The sequence below is a fragment of the Pleurodeles waltl genome, chromosome 4_2, assembly GCF_031143425.1.
Source record: "Pleurodeles waltl isolate 20211129_DDA chromosome 4_2, aPleWal1.hap1.20221129, whole genome shotgun sequence".
NCBI classification, from domain to species: domain Eukaryota; kingdom Metazoa; phylum Chordata; class Amphibia; order Caudata; family Salamandridae; genus Pleurodeles; species Pleurodeles waltl.
The window spans coordinates 335746781-335770442 of NC_090443.1; the positions used below are offsets into that span (position 1 = coordinate 335746781).

The 23662-nt window shown below is 42.2% G+C and overlaps 1 protein-coding gene across 1 annotated transcript in view; it reads right to left on the reverse strand.

The window, feature by feature from the left end:
* The window catches only part of LOC138293862 (ras-related C3 botulinum toxin substrate 1-like), a 65460-nt gene that overhangs the window by 25852 nt on the left and 15946 nt on the right, over positions 1-23662 (reverse strand). Inside the window, exons 2-3 of the mRNA XM_069233164.1 lie at positions 8361-8432; positions 7966-8086 (exon numbers count right to left, since the gene is read on the reverse strand). Of these exons, the coding sequence (XP_069089265.1) occupies positions 7966-8086; positions 8361-8432 (193 nt within the window). The remainder of the gene's footprint in view (positions 1-7965; positions 8087-8360; positions 8433-23662) is intronic.

A 23662-nucleotide genomic window follows, 5' to 3' on the forward strand; every position in this document is an offset into this window, starting at 1 on the left:
TTCCTGGAGCCATCGTGGGAGAATTATTTGTTATGAAGCTCCCTAGTTCCTCATTTACTGCAGTATCCTCACTGGAAAATGATTTCAGTTTTCCACTTCAATTGCATCAAGGTGGCTTTCAGATGTGCCACACTTTTGGCATAAATTCAGAATGTTAGTACTCCAGTTGCTCATTAGAACACTGTAGTAAGGCTGCTGATCACCAGGGAATTAACTCACTGACTGTTGCTGGTGTTGAAAGTGCATGTTTTAGTCTGCATGTCAGAATGTGTGAATGAAATAGAAGAGAAAGATATTTGAGAACTCACTTAAAGTGTGCCCTATTTGTTTTTCTACAGCACTAACCATAATTTATATGACAAAATGAACCCCCCTCATTTTGTTCCTTTCTAAAATAAATGTTTTAAGTTTTACCATCAAGATGGCTTCAAGTGTGCCACACTTTTGTCATAAGTACAAATGTTAGGGCTCTAGTTGTTCTTTAGAACACTCTGGGATGCCGCAGTAGAGCACAAGGGAATCAACTGACAGGTGGCTTCTGTTGGAAGTACATGTTTTACTGAGAATGTCTTATATGGCTGAGAAAGATAGTGTGAATTTACAAACAAATGTGCTCTCATTTTAGCTTCTGGAACACCTCCCATAACCTCTAGGGGAAAATCATGAGGAAACAGTTTTCTCTCAAACATGATTCATGAAATCCATGCAGAAGGCTTTTTCACAGGGTAAAATCACCTCAGAACACACCAAAATTCCTAAAATTATTATGGTACCATCAATAAATGATTTAATCACCTTTTAGACGTTCACCTTTTTGTGTAAGCCTCAAAACCTGCCATTCACTATAATTCATTTTAGTGGGGTGCTATCATGTATATTGGTCCCGATATGGCTGCCAACACTTCCTGGTTGAAGTGCTGACAGCCAATCAGATCTCACCATGAAATCTATGCTATTGCTCCACCCAGGTATGCAAGCTTCTTTTTCCTTCAATATCTCAAAAACTACAGAATGGATTCACACGAAATAACAAAAAGGGCGCTTTCTGTTTCTGTACCAAAAGCTACCTTTCTGCCAAATTTAGTGTATTTCCGTCCAGCGGTTCGGGCTGTAGTCATGTCTAACAAATTCCTATGGAAACTGCATTGGAAAAAGCATTTTGGGACTCCTCCTTTTTCTCAACCCCCGGTTGATGTGCAGGGGGCAAAACTTTCAAGACAGCACCTGAATTCAGTGGCAAACTAGTTTTGAAAATTTCGCAAAGATTCGTCAAACGGCGCCAAAGTTAAAGGAAAAACAAAAAAGGCTTTTCCTATGGAAACTAGGCCCTAACTATAACTACCCACTGGGTCACACATGCTGCTCAGTCACATATCTCTGATAAACAAAGATAAAATCAGAAGGAGAAGGGGCCTTCCCATAATGACAATTACACAACTCAGTCTACAGCACAGGTCTAGGGAAGAAAAGGCTCTTCTTCCCTCTACACTTCCTTCATATGAGCCTAATACCTAATCTGAGCTAGTGGTTTCCGATGCTCGCACTGCCACTGAATTGTCATCAACGGCGCTGATGAGGTTGCCACAAGGCGGCAACTTCTGGCTAATTTATGACTATTACCTTCCCCCCAAGCCATTCTTATAGCTTTGGGGGCCTGCAATAGTCTGAACTGTAATGGTTGTAGGAGTGTGATGGTTAGTTGTGTTATTACTATCATTGGCAGCATGGCAGGTGCAATGGGCTGTGCAAGCTTTAGTGGCCTCATGATGAGAGCCCTGGCACTTATTTTTCTACAAAATAAGCACTGTATAAGCCTTGTCACTACATAACAGTTCAGCAATGGTCACTAGTTTTCAGCAAATTCACATCCCTGTCTGAAGGTTCATACTAGACCTCTATCTTGAAAGCTATACAGATATAGGTATCCCAAAATGGGTTCCTACTACACACAGCAAGAAGAAAGAACCATGTATGATTGCTGCATGCCCACTCTATCTCATTCATACAAAACACATGTACCTGTGCCAAGTACATCCCATAGAATGGAGTGAAGGACCTGGTTGAAAGGAACTGGCAGAATTATGTCTTGAAAAGTGGCCTGCAGGTCACGCAGCTACTGAGCTACTGAAGGCAACTAGTAGGATGAACTTTTCCTTTCACTAAAACCAGTTGGTGCCACCACTGCCAGTTCTCACCAATGAGATGAGATGACAGTAGGCACGCTCATTAAAGATTGGTACTCCTGCTGCCCTGTTCTTGGAAGAAAACCATTTCACAGAGGCCCTCAGTGCATGTGTGTTTGGCATGCGTGCAGAGGGGAAAAATCAAAAACCTACATAGACATGATGCATGGGTAGCTCAGCGGAGCACACTCTTTTGAGCTATGATGGGGGGTGTTAATGATCCCTCATCAATTAAGATCTATGAGGGGTAAAAATAATGTTGTGTCTTGTGTAATTCCTTTGCAGTCCATTGGGTCAAGGTAGTTTCTTGCAGCATTGCTATCTTTCAAAAAGTAACAACTGATGTGAAAAAGGGATGAGATAGCAGTTGTAGTGCCGCAGCACTAAGCAGCAGCAAGCTGCATATTATACCAGAGACGAGTGAGGCTGTTCAATTCTATATCAGGACCAAAGACTTCTGATTATGCTTTCTCTATCTTATTACTCCACAAACATCAGCCAATCAAAAAACAGTAAAAACAGACTACATTTCCCAAAAGGCTTTGAACCACGCCCCTAAAGTGCACCGATCACATACACTTTCCATATATAAAACAGAGTCACCATCTTGACTGCCTCTTTCTTTGCTGCTTCGCAGTCAAGATAAGTATCTGTTTTCCAATAATCACAAGTTTAATATTAATGTTTTTTGGAACTGTTGGACTATTTACCTCCTTGAGCTCCCTTGACGGACAGCTTAGCAGTCTTACTGGGCTGCATATGGCTGCAATAATTATTGTTGGGCTACTTTTTACCTCCTGTGGGCCCTTGCTTCCCTCTGGGAATTTATTTGGTTGTGAGAGCGAACTTCTCTCTTAAGGACGTTTGATTATGAACCCCTGGATCTAGGCTACAAGGCCCACATCCAGGATTCATCCTCCGACTCTGACACCAACTCCTCATCCTCCTCTATGTCAGATAGTAGTAAACCTCCCCCCAAGAAGAAGAGGAAGCACTCTTCCTCCTCCCGTCCAGGTTCTTCCCATTCTCCCTCTCAGACCCATTCAATTTTGACCTTGATGATATTGTACACTCTAGGTCCTCCCATTGGGTCCCAGCCCCTGTGGTGGCAGAATATATGCAGATGCATATCTGCAAAAGCTTTGAAAAAGAAGTTTGCTCCAGATTGACAGCGGAATGCTCCAGCCAGACCTCCCAAACAAAATGGTGCAAACCCAGATATTGACCTTAGCATGCTGACTTTCCTGAAGAAATATGCAAAAGATCCAAAGAAAGGCACTGACAGAGAGCTTTGTGCATGTCAAGATAAATTAGTGGTGTATGTGGACCATTAGCGAAAATCCTAGAACTGGCCCTTAATTGGAATTGTATTTATATAGCGCTTACTACACCTGACAAGGAGTCAAAGCACTTTTCAGTGAGTAGCATGCTACTCTGGAACCCAAAAGAATTAGTGGTGGATTAGTAAAGAGAAATATGAGTATAGTATTAGTATAGGGAGGTATGAGTTAATTTGAGCGGAGGGCATGTTAACCTGTTAGTTGGACTGAATAGAATGATGGAGTGATAGCAGAGGGAAGAACCCAGAAAGTGTTAATTGGGAGATCATTGTATTAAGATTAGCTTTGGAATGAGTAAAGGAGAGATGGAGGAGGGAAGAGTCTGTAGAAAGGGATTAGGGAGATCATAGTAGTAAAATGAGGCTTGGGATGAGTCAAAGGAGAAATACATAAGAGTGAATTAAGTACGGCTGTTTGAGAGATCATAGTTGAAAACTGACATTTTGTGTCAAGCCAGGAGGGGTAGAGGAGGGAAGAGTCTAGGAAGGGTTATTTTGGAGATCATAGTAGTAGAATGAGGTTTGGGATGGGTCAGAAAGTGGAGATAGAGGATAGATTGATAGAGGTACAGGGTGAAACAGAGTAATTCATTGGAGAGAGTGATTTTGTTATTCTTTTAATTATTTTTGTACCTATTATTTTTTGTCTTGTACAGTAGGAATAAACTAATAAATACACTGGTATGTGATTACATAGTAAAGGAATATCTGTGTAAGAAATATAATATATTGAGATTTAAAATTGTATCATATAAACACAGACTTTCAAGCATTGCAGTATTTGAAGTTAATTTATTTGTGTACTTTTATAACATTATTTTTTATCTTTCCTCAATATTTCAATAGTGAAATGTTTGTAGATAAATAGTTAAGATAATATTTACCTATTGTGATATATAAACAAAAACAGACACTCATAAGTAATGCCTAAGATATAGGCACCCCAATCAATCTGGAGATCCTGGTGGGGTGGGCTCCACGAGCTGTTTGTCTGCTTGGTAATCAGAACTGTGCCTTGACTTCAGAATGTCGTAAATCAGTGCTCATGCAAATTGACCCTAAACTGGTGGAACTAGCCACATCAGAAGCTGGCCCGCTAGCCAATGGAAAATTATTTGGTGACCATTTTGTCAAAGACGTTGGCAAATTTGTGAACACTTTCTCCTCTTTAGACAAAGCGAAGATGTTTTTAAAGAAGGACTTTAACCCCTTTTTTGGGTGGTCTGGCCGTGGTTGAAGACGACTGGTCAGCCGCTTTAACCCTCAAAGTCCTTAACAAGGCTATAGATACCTTGCAAGCAGGTTTCTTCCCCTCAAGATCTAGAGGCTTCAGACGACGCTACAACAAGGGCATCAACAGAGGAGGAGAGGCCTTCAACATCAAATCCACAGGTAAATCATCTTTTGTTCTTGCATTCCGTTGGGGGGGGGCAGGCTATGTCATTTTGTTAAAAATTTGGCAAAGATATCTTCAGATGTTTGGTTGCTGGAAATTGAACAACGTTATCACATGGAACTTTCACTGGTCCCGCTCCTCGCCACTTGTTCCTTTCCTCTCCATTTTCTATACAAGACATGAATTTTATAGACACAGAAATTCAAGAACTTAGGATGAAACAGGCTATTGCTCCTGCGAGTTCACATCCTTGAGGTTTTTCCAGCAATGTCTTTCTGGTTCAGAAAAAGGTGGGGGTCAGAGGCTTGTTTTCAATCTCAGACAATTCAACCAGTAGGTGATATACCACCATTTCAAAATGGAAGGTATTCATTTGCTTCGAGACTTGCTTCTAGGGAACGATTGGATGGTGCGTCTGGATCTCAAAGATGCCTATCTGAAGGTTCCCATTTTTCCTCCACATCGGAAATTTCTTCAGTTCCAGTGGTGGAGCAAATGGTTCAAATATCTTTGTCTCCCCTTCTTCAGCTCCTTGGGCGTTCATAAAACTCCTCAAACCAGTGGCTGAACGTCACAGGGAAATGTGTGTAAGGATGATCTTCAATCTAGACAACATGATATGGATAGCACAAGAGAAGGAATGTCTTCTCATGCATCTATCATGGACAGTAAACTTTTCCGTTCACTCAAGAAACGCAACTGCAGCATCCTCCTTCAGATGGAAAATGTATTCACGGACAGGTACACCAACTGTCTGGGAGAAATCACGTTACGTTTCCTTGCAAACATCGCAAAAGAGTTTTGGCACTTCTGCCTCCAACAGAAGATTACAATCTTGGCATTGTGGCGGACTGGAACTCCATGTTTCTGGTGGACTACAGCAACTGGAAGGACCATCCTCAAGTTTACCCAGGCAACTCTTCAATCATTTGGTCCATTTCAAGTGGATCTCTTTCCATCCAGACTGAATTGTCAATTGAGCAAGTTTTACAGCAGGAGACCGGATCCAGCCACCTTGCTGATGGATGCCCTCCTATAAGATTGCTTCAAGCAGGTGAATTATGCTTTTCCCCCATTCGCCATGACTACTAGAGTTGCAGCACAAGTCAGGAGACAGTTGACGACAATTGTTCTGGTCACTCCTGTGTGGAAGACTGAGCTGTGGTTTACGGCCCTTCTGGAATTTTCTGTCTCATCACCTCTTCTTTCTTCCAGTTTTTTCGCTTCTGCTAGTAGATCCAGTGGTCTCACCGCATCCTCTTCTTCTTCAAGCCAACTGGTTCTGATGGCCTGGAAAATATCGGGAGACTTGGGAAAATCTACAGCATTTCATGGTCAGCTGCCGCTTTTATACAACAGGCTTGGGCTCCATCTACCTACTAACAATACTGTTTGGCTTGGAAGAAGTGGGTGGGCTTGTGCCATCAAAGGAAGGTGGATAATGAAAAAGATATTGAACTTCCTTTCTGAATGTGCAGATTCAGCATTATGTTACAGGTCAGTAAATCATTTTTGATCACGTTTATCAGCAGGTCTTGAACACATTGATGGCAAACCAGTTGGTATGCATCCTTTAGTGTGCAAACTACTCAAAGGTATTACAGTCGCTAATCTGCCGAAGCCTAGATATGCTCAGCTTTGGGATGTAAATTGTGTACTGATCCTTCTTGACACCTGGCCACATAATGTGAATTTATCCATGAAGCAACTTTCAGCTAAATTAACCATGCTCCTTTGCTTAGTATCCTGTCTGAGAGTTTCGGATGTTAAAGCTCTGGATTTAGCAGGTAGGTTATTCTCACCTGAAGGTGTTTCTTTTGTTATATCCAAGAGAACTATGACCATATCAAGATCTGTTGATTATCCAGCTTTTACTCATAATGAGAAATTATGTGTAGCTAAATGCTTAAAAGGTTATGAAGATTGCACTTTACCTTGCCGAACAGATCCATTAGGTCCTTTGCTCCTTTCTCTTCAAAAAATGTTTAAACTAGTCTCAGCAGTGACCCTTGCTCATTGGTTCTATTGGGTCACGGCATAAACTGGTACTAATGTCGCTATATATTGAGCTCATTCTACTTGTGGCGCTATGGCATCTAAAGCTTTTGTATTCGATTCTAAACCTGTTGTGCGTGCTTCTTCTGCTGTTATAGGTCAGCTTTGAACCAGCATAATCAGAAGACTCCAGCTCTGACATAGAATAGAACATTTTCTAGCATTTGCAAAAAGAATTTTAGTTTCTATTAAGGACACTGAGGTGAGTATTATCCCCCCCGTGGGACAAGTAATCTGTGATGTCATCTTTGTTGATTTTGTGGTTTGATTCAATATTTTTTTTCTGTAATATATTGCCCGACCTTTTTTGTTCCTTTGTTTCCCTTTTTTCGTTGCCAAAGGGATTGGACTCATATTTCGTATCTTTGCAGGTTCTGATTCAATACAAGAATGATGGCTTGTGGGAAGCCCTTTTGCTGATGGCACCATTTAGCCTCGGCTGTTCTGAGAAGTTCTGTTACTCCAGATTCCTGATCATATGGCTCAGTTCCCGTTGGTTTTTGGACTTTGTTTGGAGCATATAAGACTGTTTATTTGCAAAGACAGAGGCAATCAAGATGTTGTCTCTCTGTTTTATATATGGGAAGTATATATGATGGGTGCACTATAGGGACATGGTTCAAAGCCTTTTAGGAAATGTAGTTTGTTTTTACTGTTTTTGATTGGCTGTAGTTTGTGGATTAGTACAGATAGAGAAAGCATAATCCTTGCCTCTGTGTTCTTAGTAGAATATTTTGTACTGTCCACGGATACTGCATGAGCGGGGTCTCCTATTCTCTATTATTTTGCTCACGACCTCCAGCGTGGGGTCAGAGTGTGCGTGCGAGTCAGTGTCACATCACAAGGAAGGGCCGGTGGGCCAATGCTGTACTACAGCAGCAATGATTCGGCCACTTGAGTGTAATCATGTGTCAAAACATAAACTATTTCCACCTAAGCCCCTGAAGACTGCCTGCTCTGAAGTACATTATGCACAGAAAGTAGTAACCCACCATGTAGGGATAGATGAGGGGCCGGAGCCTGTCGTAGTCCTCCTGTCCATTTGTTTCTTCGAGATTCAATTCCACTGTTTTACCATCCAGGTCAACTTCAGCATAATGCGCCCCTCTCCATCTGTGGGTGGGCACAAGAGAGTGGTGAAATCAGGGTGCACCGAAATGCAATAGGGAAGTAAATTAGGAGCAGAGACTATTGAGGCAGAGTAAAAGCTTTGGTTAGTTAATAAAGAGTGGAAGACAAAGTGTACGAAAGAGGCGAGATGGTTGGCACGGGGTGGGGAAATGGGGTAGATTTAGATTGAAGGACAGAAAGTGGAGCTATATTAAACAAATCTTGCCGCTACTGGGTACGATAAAGTTACTTCCAGTTCCTTTTGAGGTATACTCACGCGGCAGGAAAATATACATCTGGGAATTGTTTGCATCTGAAGGTGAAGAAGAGACTGCCCTTACCCACACCTCTGGCAAAAATAGAGAGAGAGAACTTGTTAAAGATACTCTTCACGCGTTTGAAAAACTGTAACTGTTGGTGATATGGTTGCCAGAGCACCTGCTGCCACACTTAAAGTGTTTCTGACATTACAGAGCATCAGCGGCTCAGTGCCCACTTCGACGTACAAATTAATAGAAAGAGCCAAGCCAAGTATGTGGCTTGGCTCTGACAACCTATGAAAATGTTTGAAATGTAAATCGTGTAACAAATATCATATAAAAATATGGTCAACTCTTCAAAATTGAAAAAGTGTTTTCTTTAACATGCAGGAGTGCTTCATTTTAATACATTAGATTATAAGTGATAGTTTTTAAAATGAACTAATAAAAATTTGCTGTCCCACCCACTTCCAAAAACAATGGCATTTGACAAATAAAGAGGCAAGTCAGCTGTTATGTGTACCGTACATGTAGTCTATATTCTTATTATACATCGAGTAGCAATATTATCTATTAAACTAAACATGAAACGTTTTTGTACAGCGCACACCTGGAGCTCACTTTTTCTAATGTGCTGTTGTATGCAATAATGAAGAAAAAAGGCATGGTGAAATCAAATATTTCCCTATGAAGACACAATTTAATTAAGCGGGGAATCCAGAATGGAGACAAGGTTTTATGATTTCACGTTTGCGCAATTCACCCACTAGAAAGGTATCTCTTTGTACCTCCTGCTTTGCATCAAAGATTTAAATACAAAACTGGAGGCTACCATTATGGATTAATTATTTTATTGCCACTCCTGCAGCACCCCAACATTAGAATATAAACAATCTAGAATCAGAACTCAGTGGAATATAAATAGTCCCTTCTCAGAACTCTTTCTCTTTAAAGCTGCTCCTCATGGCGATAAGTACTTCTGTTGGATATGTTAAACTTTGATCTGGCAGTTTAAGTTGAAGGAGCTTCTAATTTCCATAAGCTTTTATTGCTGTGTTTTAATAAGTATGAGTTTACAATTATTACGAGTATTGAATGGTGTTTATTTCAGTATGCTTTAAAAGATGTTTTAATGCTTACGTGTTACTTAAGCAGCATATTTTATAAGAATATACATGCATTATGTAGGAAGACTGTTTTTTGTAGCCATTTTTTTAATTATCGTAGAGAGGGCCACTCCGATTGGGCACATCGACTTGGTCGACGTGAGCATCTGTCGAGCGTGTGTTTTTTCCCTGATCCTTCAGCTTGAGCACGTAAGCCACGCTGCTTCAGGCATCAGCTCTCTTGTGGGTAAGCGCGCTCTCTTCCCTTGTCAAGCTGGTTCAGCACTCTCCCTGGTGTGCTGCATCACGGGCAGAGCAGGACCATTAAAAGGACTTTAACTCACAAGTCTCACAAGTATTTCACTGCCATTGTAGTTTGGGCTACCTATCATGAGTTGAAATTAATCCTATGTCATTGTGATTTTTTAAAAAAATTGTTATTAACTAATTTTACAAATACATTGTTTCTTGATAAGATTTATTCTATGTACAATTTCTGGTGATTGATAGTAGGAAGGAGAGTTGTAGTAGGAGTGTTTTAATTTTTTTTCTGTCAGGAAGGGAAGATTTGTTTCAGAGTTATAGGGAGGTGGATTCAGAACAGGAGAATATTTCTCATTCATCTAGTGGTAACGTGACTAAGGAAATAATTAGACGACTGATCTATAATGAGATGCAGTCTCAAGTTAAAGAGACTTTGGATAAATTAATGAATGATAGAAAAAGGAAAGATATTACTTCTGGGGAAGAGTTTTATTCCTTGTCTGAAGAAGACAGAAACAGAGGTAAGAAAAGGGGCAAACTTTTGCGGAAAACAAAACGTATTGAGAGTAATGTAATTACTAAAAAAAGAAAAATGGATTAAACTTCATCATAAAAAGAGGTGTCTTTAGCGGCACAAAAAGAAAGGTGTCCTGAGCGACATTCAGGATGATGAGTTTGGAGAAGTGAGAATGAGTCATGATGATATGACAGTCAATGAAAAAGATTTTGATGAATATATATTGGATTTGGATCAAGATGATGAGTTTAGTGCTGAGACACTTTTGGAAGAAGGAACTTCGAGTAAAATGATAATGAAGAACTCCCAAGGAGAGGAGATATTTTCTCCTTATGATGTTAGGCATCCTAGGAGTCTTGAATGGTGGCCTTTGGAACACGTCAGTAAATTCATTAAACAATGGTTAAGGAAGCCTTTAGAAAAAGAAATAAGAAGAGTGTTGAGAGCTGAGTGTTCCAGGCCAGTGACTGAGGAGAAAGTGTGTTGTACTCCTAGTTTAGATCCAGAGTTGATTTATTTTCCATTTAGGCTGGGAAGTGACCCTCCTCGGAAGGGGCTCGAGTGTTTGCTCAAACAGAGCCAGGGTAAATTACTTGACGTTTTGTGTCACATAGCAAGGATCTTAGATACGGCAGAGACAGCTCCCCTTAATAACACTGCAACTCTTGTGTGGTTGGAGTCAAAGAGCCATTATCCTGTTGGGTAATGCTAATGCTGGTTTGTTGACAGAAGCAAGGCAGTTCTTATGAGAATAAGCCCGAATTTCGGTGATTTGGCTGAGAAGGAGCCAAGTGAAGAACCAAAAGGCCTTTTATTTGGTGAGCGTCAGGTTAGGAGTTTGGGCATATATGTGTCAACTTTTACAGCCCTAGTCAAAGTCCAGCTTAATATGAAGAAAGTTTTTGGTAGTGGTGTTTTTGGTAGGCTATTAGAAGGGGAATGTCCACTGGCCGGGGGTTTCAAAAGTCCCAGCATAATCAGCAATACAAAGGATATTGCAGAATTTTCCAAGCCCTTCAGAACTTTTACCCAAGTAGAGGTAGAGGGGGAAGGTTTTGCAGAGGAAGAGTCTTGCGTGGGCAAGGTCAGAATTACTCAGGATCCCAAGGTGAATATGGAGACTACTATTGTTTTTTCTAAAGGAAGAGTGGGAGGTTGTTTAAAGGAATTTGTAGCAAATTGGAGAAATATAACTCAAGCTCCTTGGGTTCTGAAAATGGTATAAGGTTTTGAAATTTATTTTCTACAAATTCTGCATCAAAAATAGGAGCCAAGGGAGCTCAATTTCTCAGAGAAACAATGACTACTTGTGGATTCAGAAATAGAGTAAATGCTACAGAAAGGGGCAATCAAGGAAATATCAGAAAGGGAGAGAAGGTGTGTGAGCAATATCTTTTTAGTAAAGAAAAAGGAAAAAGGATGGAGACCAGTCATAAACCTTAGAGAGGTGAGTAGGACTTTCGGTCCTCATATTGGGTAACAGCCCCTGTGGTGGCAGAATTCAAGATGGAATGAATTCATTCGTTGAGGGATTAGTAACTGAAAAACCATTGTTTTGTCGAGTTAGACCTAAACCATGCTTATTTTACTATTCCCATGAACGCAGAAAGTCAGACATTTCTTCAATTCGGGTGGAGAAAACGGCTATGTCAGTTTCACTGCCTTCCATTCAGATTGTCTTCAGTACCTTGGTGTTTCACCAAGGTGATGAGAGCAGTGATAGCTTTTTTTTAGGGAGAAAGGAGTCTGGTTAATTGTGTATTTGGACAACAGTTTAGATAATGTCACCGAATTTAGAGGAATTGAAGAGACAGCTGGTTTTAGCAAATAATCTCCTGGAGGATTTAGGTTTTTTAATAACCAAGGAGGAGGCCATATTATCACTATCTCAAAAGTTAGAGTTTTTGTGTTTCCAGATAGATTCTATAAATGTGTTTCTGCAATTAACAGTAAGAAAGAGAAAGATGATAAAGAAGGACATTTCTCAGGTGTTATGGAAAGATGAGTTAACTTGGAGGGATTTAGCTCGTATGTGAGGTCTTCTTTCTTCTTCTACCCAGGCAATTTGTACGGATCCCTTACATTACCGGGTGCTTCAGAGAGATAAGAGATATGCTTTACAGAAGGGTCTCTGGTATGGAGACAATTTAATATTGGGCACAGAACCAAAGGAACAGTTGAATTGGTGGTTGAACAATATGGATGCATGGAACAGGAGAGCAATTTTTGGTTATGCACCAAATTTTGTATTGGAGACAGATGCAGGCTTCAAAAGCTGGGAAGCACGATTTGGGGGATCAACAAATAGGTGATTTGTGGTCAGTGAGCAAGAAGAAGCAACATATAAATTGTTTAGAAATGATGGCAGGTTTGTATGCATTGCAGAGTTTCAAAAGATGTTTTAAATGGTCAGGCAGTGTTAATGAGGGTGAACAATATTTCAGCGGTGTCCTACATTAATCGTCTAGATGGAAGCAGGTCCCAGGGTTTACCGGTTCTAAAAAGGGACCTTCAGTATTTTTGTTTGGAGCACAAATTTAAGGTGAAGGCAGAATATTTGCCTAAAAACTTGAAGGTGACATCAGATGGGAATTCTCTGGATTTACAGGATCTCAGCGATTGGAAATTGAACCTAATGTATTTCAGCAAGACAGACATGGTTAGGCGTCCACGAGAGGTGGATCTTTTATTTCAGTTGGTTACATGAGCGGGAGCTTCAGCAGTGGTGGTTGCATTTTAGCAGGATTGGAACAGATGGAGAAGATATGCATTCCCACCCTTTGTTATGATTCAGAGAGTGCTTCTGAAAGTCAGGTCAGAGAAATGTCAGTTGATGTTAGTGACTCCTTTTTGGGTGTCTCAAGTACGGTTCCTAACTGTAATGGAGCTGGTATGTGAAATTCCTTTTATGATTCCAGCAGAAGATGGTTTTATAACCAATGGGGAAGGAGAGGAGCATCCTTTTTGGTGCAGAGCAAGGTGTTGAGCCTTCTTGTTTGGAAAGTGTCAGGAGATCTGAATGTTGGAAGGGACTTTTGAAAAAGGTTGTTGAATTGTTGGAGGAGTTCTGGGCTCCAGCAACAAGAAGATGATACAGGGAGATATAGAGATTTTGGGTTTGTTGGTGCATGCAAGGGGACTTGGATCAGTTGGAGGCCCTTGCTGTAGATTGAATTGTTTAGTGGAGCCATTTGAGAAAGGTTTAAGTTACAGGACTCTGAACTATTATAAGTCTGCTATTTCTGCTGTACATGTACGGTGGATGCAAGGTCTGTGGGTACAAATTCCTTTGTGTGGGGACATGAAGATTATGAGGTTGAGAAGGCCACCAAAACAATGTATGACAGGCACTGGGATGCAAATTTGGTTTGGACTTTATTTCAGACTTGGCCAAGTGATAAGTATTTGGATCTGAAAGAATTGTCTTCAAAGTTGGCTACATTATTATATCTCATTTCTTGTAGAAGAGTTTCAGATGTAAAAGCGTTAGAGGTAAGTAGCAAGATATATGGTCCAGATAGAATATATTTTGAGGTTTGAAAACAGACTAAGACAGTGCCTGAGTCTATATTTATCCAACTTTTCCTGATTGTGGGAGATTATATGTAGTAGATTGTTTGAGAACATATGAATGTGCAGTAATGGAGAACAGAAAGCACGGTGAAGAACAACTGTTAATACCTTATGCAAAACCTGGTGGTGCAGTTACTAACACTACCACTGAAAGACAGGTTAAACGGGTACTGTAACAAGCAGGAGTTGACATCAACATGGTTAAAGCACATTTTGTGTATGGTGGTATGGCAAGTAAAGCAGTTCTTGCAGGAGGCTGTTGGGAAGAAATTTTAAAGGCAGCTGATTGGTCTAAAGCAAATGCTTTTACAAAGCATTATTTTAAACCGGCAGAACATATGGCTAATGTGGTGTTGAGGGGCTTTCAACGTGCATAATGGTAGCCTTTAGTCGTGTAATGAAATATCGATTCTCCAAATGAAATGACATGAAAATCTAGATTTCTCTAAAGACACAGAGGCTAACATTAACCCCCCCCACCATAACCTATAAAAATATAGAATGTAAATATTCAAGTTCTGTGATGCTTTACATAACTTTGATTGAATTTGAATAATGATAAATTATTTCAGGTTTGTGAATAGGAGTGAATTGAATAATGTTATGTTTTCAGTTTGAAGGATTTTGTGTTGATGGTTTATTTGTAGATTCTCAATGAGAGATGTCGACTGTCAAGAAAAAGATGGCTTGCCGCAGGTTTACACAGTTCGGAGAATGGAGTTGGTATCTTATCAGCAATTTGCAGCAGTTAAAAGAGGAAGAGAGTTCTGAGAAGGGACTATCGATATTTCATGGAGTTCTGATTCTAGATTGTTTATAGTCTAATGTTGAATGGTCTTTAAAGGTGCTGCATGAGTAGCATTAACAGAGTTAATGTATAATGTTAGCCTATGTGCCTTTAATGAAATCTAGATTCTCATTTAAGTACATTTGGAGAAACTCATTTATGTTTGATCTTGGCTCTTGAGGTTAGAACATAGGTGCAGGCAGAAGCCACATGAAAGCTCTGCTCATTTTGGGCTTGAGGTTCCATAAGCAGGATGGCTTGATTTCTAGAAACAAAAAAGGACTGTTCTAGATATACAAATAGGACTAAATTGTGGCACCTACTGTAGACATGGAACTATCACAGTGACAGCACTCGAGACATAAGACAACACAGGCATAATTCTACAAATTTATTAAAGAGGCTACATGTAGTACAGTAACAAACGGTCTTTCAGAAGTTGTACATCTTGTTTCATTTAAAAAAGTTAAGACATGCTTATATTTAGTCTGAGTTTCATTGTGTTCTGGGACTCGTTCTGTATTTATATTTCTAAAACAAGACTGCAAGTACCATAAAGTAAATGACAAAAACAGACCTGTCCAAGCAACAGTAAGGGGGAGCTGGAGGCAGTGGAAAGATGAACAGTTCACCCTAGATCCCTGTGGCCTGATGAGAAGCCTCCTGCTCCCGTCACTGTATACATGAATATGTCAGGGTGCACCGGTGCAAGCCTTTGTGGAGTTTTCAGTGACACCCACGTCTTCAGGGGCTCGCCCACCTCTACTTCCACCACCAGGAGAACACAGACTATGACATATCTGTTGTAGATCCAGTAAAGCTAAGCGTGGCTGCTGGCAAGTTTATTCTCGGACAGCCAGAAACGTACAGCACAATTACATTGGCTCATCCACTGACACAAGTGACTGCCAAACTGATCTAAGGGTAGATGTCTTCTAGACTCACACATGCAATGCCCATTTGGCTAAAAGGGATTGAGCCCCCTATCCCGACCCTACCCACCATGCATCAAAAAACTATGGGTGGTTGCATGGGAATGCCCATGTACCATCCATGGAACAACCTGTTGATACAAAGTAATGAAAATCAGAACAAACAGCTGCTTTGCTTCACTTTCAGGAAACTTACCAGCACAAAACAAATATTGAGGTGGAAATTAAATTCTGTATGAACACTTTGCACCACTTTGTGCACTTTTGTGCAAAATGTTAGTAAATCTGCCTTCTAGTATTTAACATAAAGGAAGTACTTAAAAAAATATAGCAATACACAATCATACTGCACCTCGTAGTAGACACATGTTTACTGTTTCCATTAGGACAAACTCCAGAAAGCATCTGAGAACGCCCTTACCGTACCTCTCAAATGGAATAATTGTTTGTCACCATTAAGCCTCAAATGACTCCATCCGCTAAACCATAAATACTAGCTCCCTAGCAGCCTTTAGATGTGCTGAGTAACCAGTTACATATATGTCCATTTCATTCAGGATGTGGGTAAGCGAGAAAGCTTGTTTCATTATTCGCTGCCTACTTCTACCTTGGCCTCACAAACCATCAGAACCCCCTTCCTTATTCTTTCAGTTGGGGGCATCTGAAGGTCTGCATTCTCCATTCTGTAACAGTTGTTTTTTTTGTAACAAAAAAGAATGGGAACTTTTACATTAAAGTTAAAAAAGATTGAAAAAATAGTTCCCAATAGATCTCATACACTTCAACCACTGAGGTCCTGCAAAGTCATTTACAAGTAGGGGAGGCTATGATTGTTTTTTCATTGCTTCTCGTGCCTTATGGTGTAACTCCCCCTCTCGCTCTGCCTAATCAGCCAACTTGTAAGGTGCCCATAAAGAACATGGGTCCCAACTGTGAACTGTTGGTTCAGGTATTCCAATGGAATTCTGTTCCACACAATTGTAAGAGGTCCAGTGTTTCTGCATCTGAATTTACTGGGTGTGAGAGCAATGAACCTGATTTTACCGAGAGGAAAATTCAGCAGGTAAGATCTTTGTGGGAAAAGTCAGCATTGTAGCCTGAGCCCCCTTCATGACCCCTGTCCAGATTTCAGACATGACACTGGGGAGCATTGTATGCTCCCACCTGCCAGCCACCATTCTCCACTCCTTCCTTCTCACTCCTCACCTCCCCCTCTAGCCTTGGCTTACAACACTTGGACATTTTATTTTGCAGCACAAGAATACCACTTGGTAAATCCAGGTCTAAACAGTAATTCCTTGGGGTTTTACTCATAATTGAATGGTCCTGGTGAGTTGTTACTACACATTACCAGTAATTTCTGGTGTGAAGTTTGCACCCTGCCAGTACATGCAACTTGTAAGTAGTGCAAGGATGGGCTACATGTAGTGCCTGGGGATAGATCAACAGAAATGAAAGGCTCAGTCATCTAATTCCACCACACCTGCATGTATGCAGTAGTGGTACTTGACCAGACTGAAACCTATCAAAAGATATAGAATGCAAGGTTACATAAGAAAGTAATAGACAGAGACAGTGCTAATGTATTGTATTGTGGTTTGTACAGCATTTTTCTAACTCTTGAGAGGCACAAAGAATAGATACTGCAGTAACGTTGTTTTGAGTTTTTTTTAAATTAACCCTTTCAACCGATTCATAACATTGTGCGCTATTTAAACATAAACTGAAAATAACAATATAATCTGATAGAGACTTCTAGCCACAGATTCCTCACCTTAGAATTATCCCCAGTCATTAGACTTGATCTGGAAACATTTCGAGCAGTACTTTTGCGTGCCAGTAGGTGGCGTCAAACAGCCCCCCATTGGCATTTTTGTCCATGCCAGAAGTGACATGCACAGTGCTTTTATAGGTGCCACCCTAGCACACTGACATCACATTTTTCCTTCCCCACCAGTCAGTGCAGATCCAGAGAGAGCTACCTCCAGTCACTATTGGACTGGATTTTTTCGATGTTTTTTTATCAAGGCATTTTTTTAGACTTTGTCTCCTGGAGTTATAGAGATGTCCCCTAAGAAACTAGCTGGTTTCAAATCTTATAGTGCCTGTCACAGGCAGATGCCTGTGATAGACCCACACCTGGTTTGCCTATGGTGCTTTGAGCGGGCCCACAAATCCAAGACCTGCATGCACTGTCTCGCCATGCACCTGAAGGCATTGCTTGAGTGCTCCTTGAGGCTCTTCACTGTCCAACATCGAGTGACCCCGTGATGATCAAAATCCCAGTCATGTGGAGAATCCCAGGACTGCTTGGAGAGTAACTCTTCGAATTCACTGCACCTTCCAAGGTATTTGGACGAAGCGCACGAACGATGACACATGTTGAGGCCTCACTCCCACTTGTCCACCACAGAGCCTGTGCCTGGGTCCTCTCCGTGCCCTTCAGAGTTTCCGGGAGCCAGAGCAACCCCCGCTCAACTCAAAGAGTTCTATGAGGCCATGCACTGCATGTATGTGCGGACCAACCCTCTGGAGTGCCATTGGGCCCACTGGGTTCAGAGGGAGCCCCTATTGGATTCTGCCAGTGGGTTCACCTTCAGCACCAGTCGAGCCCCTAATATGTGGTCTCAAATCCAGAGGAATTACGTTGTTCCTGGGGGCGCCAAAGCCCCTTGGTGGAGCTGTCCCCATCCTCATAACTGAGTCTGATACAATGACAACTTTAGCACCAGCTAGATCCATCCCCTCAGAGTCTGAGCCAGTACTTTTTTCTTTGACAGGCCTGGAGAGGGTGATGATTGGGAAGGGTCTAAATAACCTTATGATATCTTAACCTCCTAGGTGAGGTCGAGGACAACTGGTAGGAGGAATTGGCAGGAGCCAGTGGTTTGGACACCTCACCAGACAATGGCTTGGTATCACCTCCCACCATGTCTGCAGTGGAAGGGGTATTTTTTGCAACGGTGGAGCGCAGGTTGGCTGAGGTCCAGGACCTTGACAGAGGTGCTTCAGTCGGGAGTTGCCCCCTCTGAACCTCTCCATTTAATTAATTCCTTATGGCTATACTTCTTGGGGCCTAGTCCAAGCTCTGCACAGGGGTTCCTGTGCACAGGACAATTGCCCGCCTCCATCGCCCGCTCTTGTGGATTCCAGCTTCCTCACCCAGCACCCTAGCCCGGACAGCTTGGTGGGCCAAGCCACCACCTCAAAGTTCATCCTGGCACATTCCCTACCACTCCACCGGATAGGGAATCAAAAAGACTAAGCACCTTTGGCAAGAGGATTTTCTCATTCATCAGCCTAGTACTATAGTTAATGAACACCAGATGTCTTTTAGGATGATGCATCCATGTAGTTTGGGATTTGGTTGCGCAAGAACTGCCCAGGAGGCCTGAGCTATACTGTCACAGGCAATTTCAGATGGCAGAGATGCAGCTAAGTTCACTATCCACTGTGGAATGGACACATCCGACTTTCTAGGCAGAGTTATTGCATTGTTGGTGCCACTAAAACACCATGCCTGGTTGATAACCACTGGCTTTTAGGGAGATGTTCAAGCTTCCTTTATGGACATGCCCTTCAACAGCTCCTGCCTCTTTGGGAAAAAGGAAGACTCAGCGCTGGAGCGCTTCATGGACAGCTGTGTGACTGCCAGATCGTTGGGTTTCTTCATGGTCCCCTACCAAACCCATTCTGCCTTTCGCTCACAGTCCTTTCCCACCTAGCCACCAAGGCCAAAAGACTTCTCAGCCATTTTGTGGCTGGTGACGCAGTTCTCACAGACAATGTGGGACTACCAGCTATAGGGTATCCCAGCCTGCCACGCCCCCACCAGCTACGGCCTCCAAACTTCTTCAGTTTGCCCTCATACCACCGCGAGCACCCAGTGGGTGACAGGATCCGCCATAACTTCGCTGCCCTAGCAGACTCTAACTTCAGACAAGTGGGTACTCCAGATCATCCAATGGGGTTACTCCCTTCCATTTTTGGAAACTCCTCCACCCATTCCACCTTCTTTTGACCAACTGACTGAGGACAACCTCTCCCTACTCTGACAGGAAGTATAGACTCTTTTGGCCAAAGGAGTCCTCAAAAGGGTGCTGTCATAAGAGGTAGGGAATTGTTGCAATTCCCGCTCAAAAAGGACAGAGGCCTCTGCCATGTTCTAGACCTGCACCTTCTCAACTTCTTTTTAAAGAAGAAGTTCAAGATGCTCATGTTCGCTCAGGTTCTGTCTGCCCTCAACCCGGGAGAGTGGATGTAGTGCTGGCCTTGCAGGACGTCTACTTCTCTATCCCCTTCCTGCCTGCCCACAGGCCTTACCTGCGGTTCACAGTGAGCAACAAGCACTTTCAGTTCACTGTACTCGCTTATGACTTTTCATAAGGGACATCTGTGGAGGTTGGGGGTTCCAGTCTACCCACACCTCGACGACTGACTGTTGAAGGTGGGCTTGCCCCAGGAAGTCATCTCCCACCTTTAGACAACGGCAGACCTCCTGCACATGCTGAGGTTCACTATCAGCATGCTGGAGTCACACCTCACTCCCTCTCAGGCACTCTTTTTCACCTGAGCTGCTCTGGACACAGTCCAGTTTCCAGCCTATCCCCCCGAATGGTGAGTTCAGGCTATGATTCTGATGTATCAGCCTCTATCCCGGATTCTGATAAAACTGACTCTGAGGCTGTTGGTCTCATTGCTTCCTGCATCGTGCTAGTAACACATGCTCGTTGGCATATGCAGACTCAGCAGTATGACCTGAAAGTCCAGTAGATGCAGCATCAGCGTAATCCCTCCGACCTGGTCCAAATCTCAGAGGGAACTGCAAAAGACCTGCTTTAGAGTTTGACAAACTGTGATTGGGTCCACAGCAGACTTCTCTACCTTCCCCATCCAGAAAACACTGTGGTGAGCGATGCGTCACTCCCAGGTTGGGGCAGCCATCTGGGCGAGGCAGAGATCAGAGGAGTCTCAGCTTCACATCAGCTTGTTGGAGTTGAGGGCAATCCAACTTCCTTTAAAAGCCTTTCTTCCTTTGATCAAGGGAAGGTTAGTGCAGATGTTCATGGACAACACCAACACTATGTGATACTTCAACACACAGGGACGGTGGGGTCAATGACCCTGTGTCAAGAGGCCCTCCACCTCTTGATATGGCTGAAATGTGAGGGCTTTACCCTGGTAGTTCAACACCTGCCGGCTCTCTGAACGCCAGAGTGGACAAACAGTCGTCGATGTCTAGCGGATCTCGAATGTCGTCTCCATCCAGCGGTGGTACCAAACAGTTAGATCTGTTTGCCACCGCCCAGAACACACAATGTTAGCAATTCTGCTGGCTGGAGCTTCCAAGGCAGCTCTCATTCTGAGAAGCTTTTTGTCTAAAGTGGAGGTCAGTCCTCCTGTACGCCTTTGGGCCGATACCACTCAAGCCCAGAGTTCTCAAAAAGAGGAGGAACGACTCGGCTCAAGTCATTCTTGTGGCTGCAGATTGAGCATGAAGAATTTTGTATCTAGAACTCCTGAGCATGACCATCAGCCCTCTGATCAGGTTTCCAGGTTGAAGGATCTTCTGTTGTGGCAGCAGGTCAGGGAGTTGCCTCCAAACCTGAGCACCTTCCGTCTTCTTGCTTGGGGATTGAGCAGCAGCAGTTGAAACTTTTCGACCTTCCTCCCGAAGTCTGCGCTGTAATTCTTGCAACCAGGCGTCTCTCATATAGACTGAATAGACCTGCGTTGGGGCAAATTTATGGGATGGTGTGCCTCCAACAATGTTGATCCTCTTTCCGCACCATTATCCAAAGTTTTGTTGTTCATTCTTTCTCTGTCCTAGCATGGCACTGTTTTGAGCACTGTCAAAGGTCACCTGTCAGTCATTTCAACTCTCTTGCAGTTGCTGGACCAACAATGTTCATCTAAGTCACCTGTTGTGACTTGTTTTCTAAAGGGACTCCAACACCTTTTGCCTTCCCTCCACAACAATTCATTATGCCCTAATCGGACCTTAAGCTGGTGTCGATATTTCTAATGTGCACTCTACGAGCCACTACACAACTGTCCCCTCCATTTATGCACATTTATGCACCAACAAAATGTCCTTTCTGGTGGCCATGACATAAGCCAGGCGGGTCAGTGTACTGAAAGCCATTTCAGTGCACCTTCCTTACACCACATTCCGACCAGATAAACTGGTACTGAGAACCTATGCCTCCTTTCTTCGGAAAGTGGTGACACCTTTTCATAACGTTACATTTGGTGCAGGCAATGCAGCCGACAGAGAGCAGATTAACATCTCCTACCAGCACACAGAGGTACTGCTCGAAAAGTTTCCAGATTCAGTCTGTCACCCGGGGATAAGTCTAAGGTAAGGGATCTCTGGCTAGATTATTGACCAGCCAGATAGGCCATTACCAAAGTAACTTGTTCTTCTATCATCAGATGTTAGCAACAATTCTTACTAATGCCCCAGCCATCCAAAGCCTATCCATTTTCCTGATCACCGGTAATTGTTGCCTTAAGCAAAGTGTACCATTGGTACTGTTGGCCTGGGTTTACTGTGAAGTACATATGTCTTTTTCCCTTCCACAGAGGCTGTTTTGGGGTTGATTGGATCCACTCTCAGTAGTCATATCTGCCTGAATCCCTGCATTTGCACCTTGTAACTGAAGCTCAATACATTCAGCCCCATATTTTAAGTGTTATGAACTGAATATACACAGAGCATTCCATAGATGGCATGTATTGGCTTGTGCAGCCCCGTCTATCCTCACACCTCTCTCCTACAGCCATGAGTAGGTGCAGCTATCCACGTGTTTATGACACTTTTAGCCATACCCACACAGCATAACATTTCAAACATAGGCCAAACTGTACTCACACACTTTGGTTCATTAATTACAATTAAATGCTTAGGCAACCTACCTCTCACTCATTTTCTCTTCAAATCCATGCAGAGGTATAGTAGCAGAACTTACCAAGGGCATAACTCTGGCCCTGACACATTACACCAAAAAATCCCCATGTATTCTACATTACAAGCACGCACTGTTCCATCCATGGCACTCCACAGTGAAGATTGCTAACCCTCTGCAAATGCACTTTAGCACCTCTATAGTAGTATGGCACACTATATAAATGCAACTACAAAATACAGCATACTCTAACCCTACAGCGCAGTGAAGTCATAATATCAATGAGGAGCTAGGCAAATTTCCATTGACATAACCTATCCATGCCTTTTATTAACATACAGATTTTACCGAGATCCTGATTTACAATTGTTGAAATTCCAAATCATGTGTATATAAATGTTTGCACACAGACCAGAATCCTGAGTCATGCATTCTAGAATGTTAGGACATAAATGTAAAACATTCAGTAATTGGTGAAATGGTAGACTTTAGTCAGTGGTGAGTAAACCAGGAGTAGTTCATCATGTTATCCATTAAATATCGCGAAACATAGTAGCAATAATTACTGTGCACTCCAATTAACCTGCACTTATGTACCACCATAAGTTTGGCCAAACAAAGCATGACTCCCAGCCTGCCATTGCTGGCTGGCAGAGCAGCTTTCGAACTACTGACTCGGCTTTTGCATTTAAAATAACGACAGAATCTAGACCTTCCTTTTCAATGTGTAAGTAGGGCTCCCAGTTTTATAGTATTTATTTTTTCCACGTTTCCATCTGTATTTATCCATATTTATATTTTGGCCATCATATTGGTATTTTTCCATTTTTATTTTGTATTTTGAGAATAAATGTTAAATTGTGTATTTCTGCATTTATTGAACTGATAAACATGCACTCATACTTCAATGTCTGTCATGTTTTAGCTAATTAAGAAGCTAAATATAACCAAACACTACAGTCACAGGTAAATATTAGTAGTATATACAAATATTTGTTAACACACCCTATATTAAAGGAAATTTAATCCCGTTTTGCTAACTCTCCATGATGTCTATCTGTTCAGCTGTTGGCCTAGAATTCATGAAGAACAGCATGGAGAGTCACTCACAAGCAGCACAATTTTCTGTATTTATCTGCTTTCAAAAATAAATACAGACAGGAAACTTATTGTTTTCTGTTTGTATGTATCTGTTAAAATCAGTAAAAGCAGAAACCTGGGAGCCTTCTATA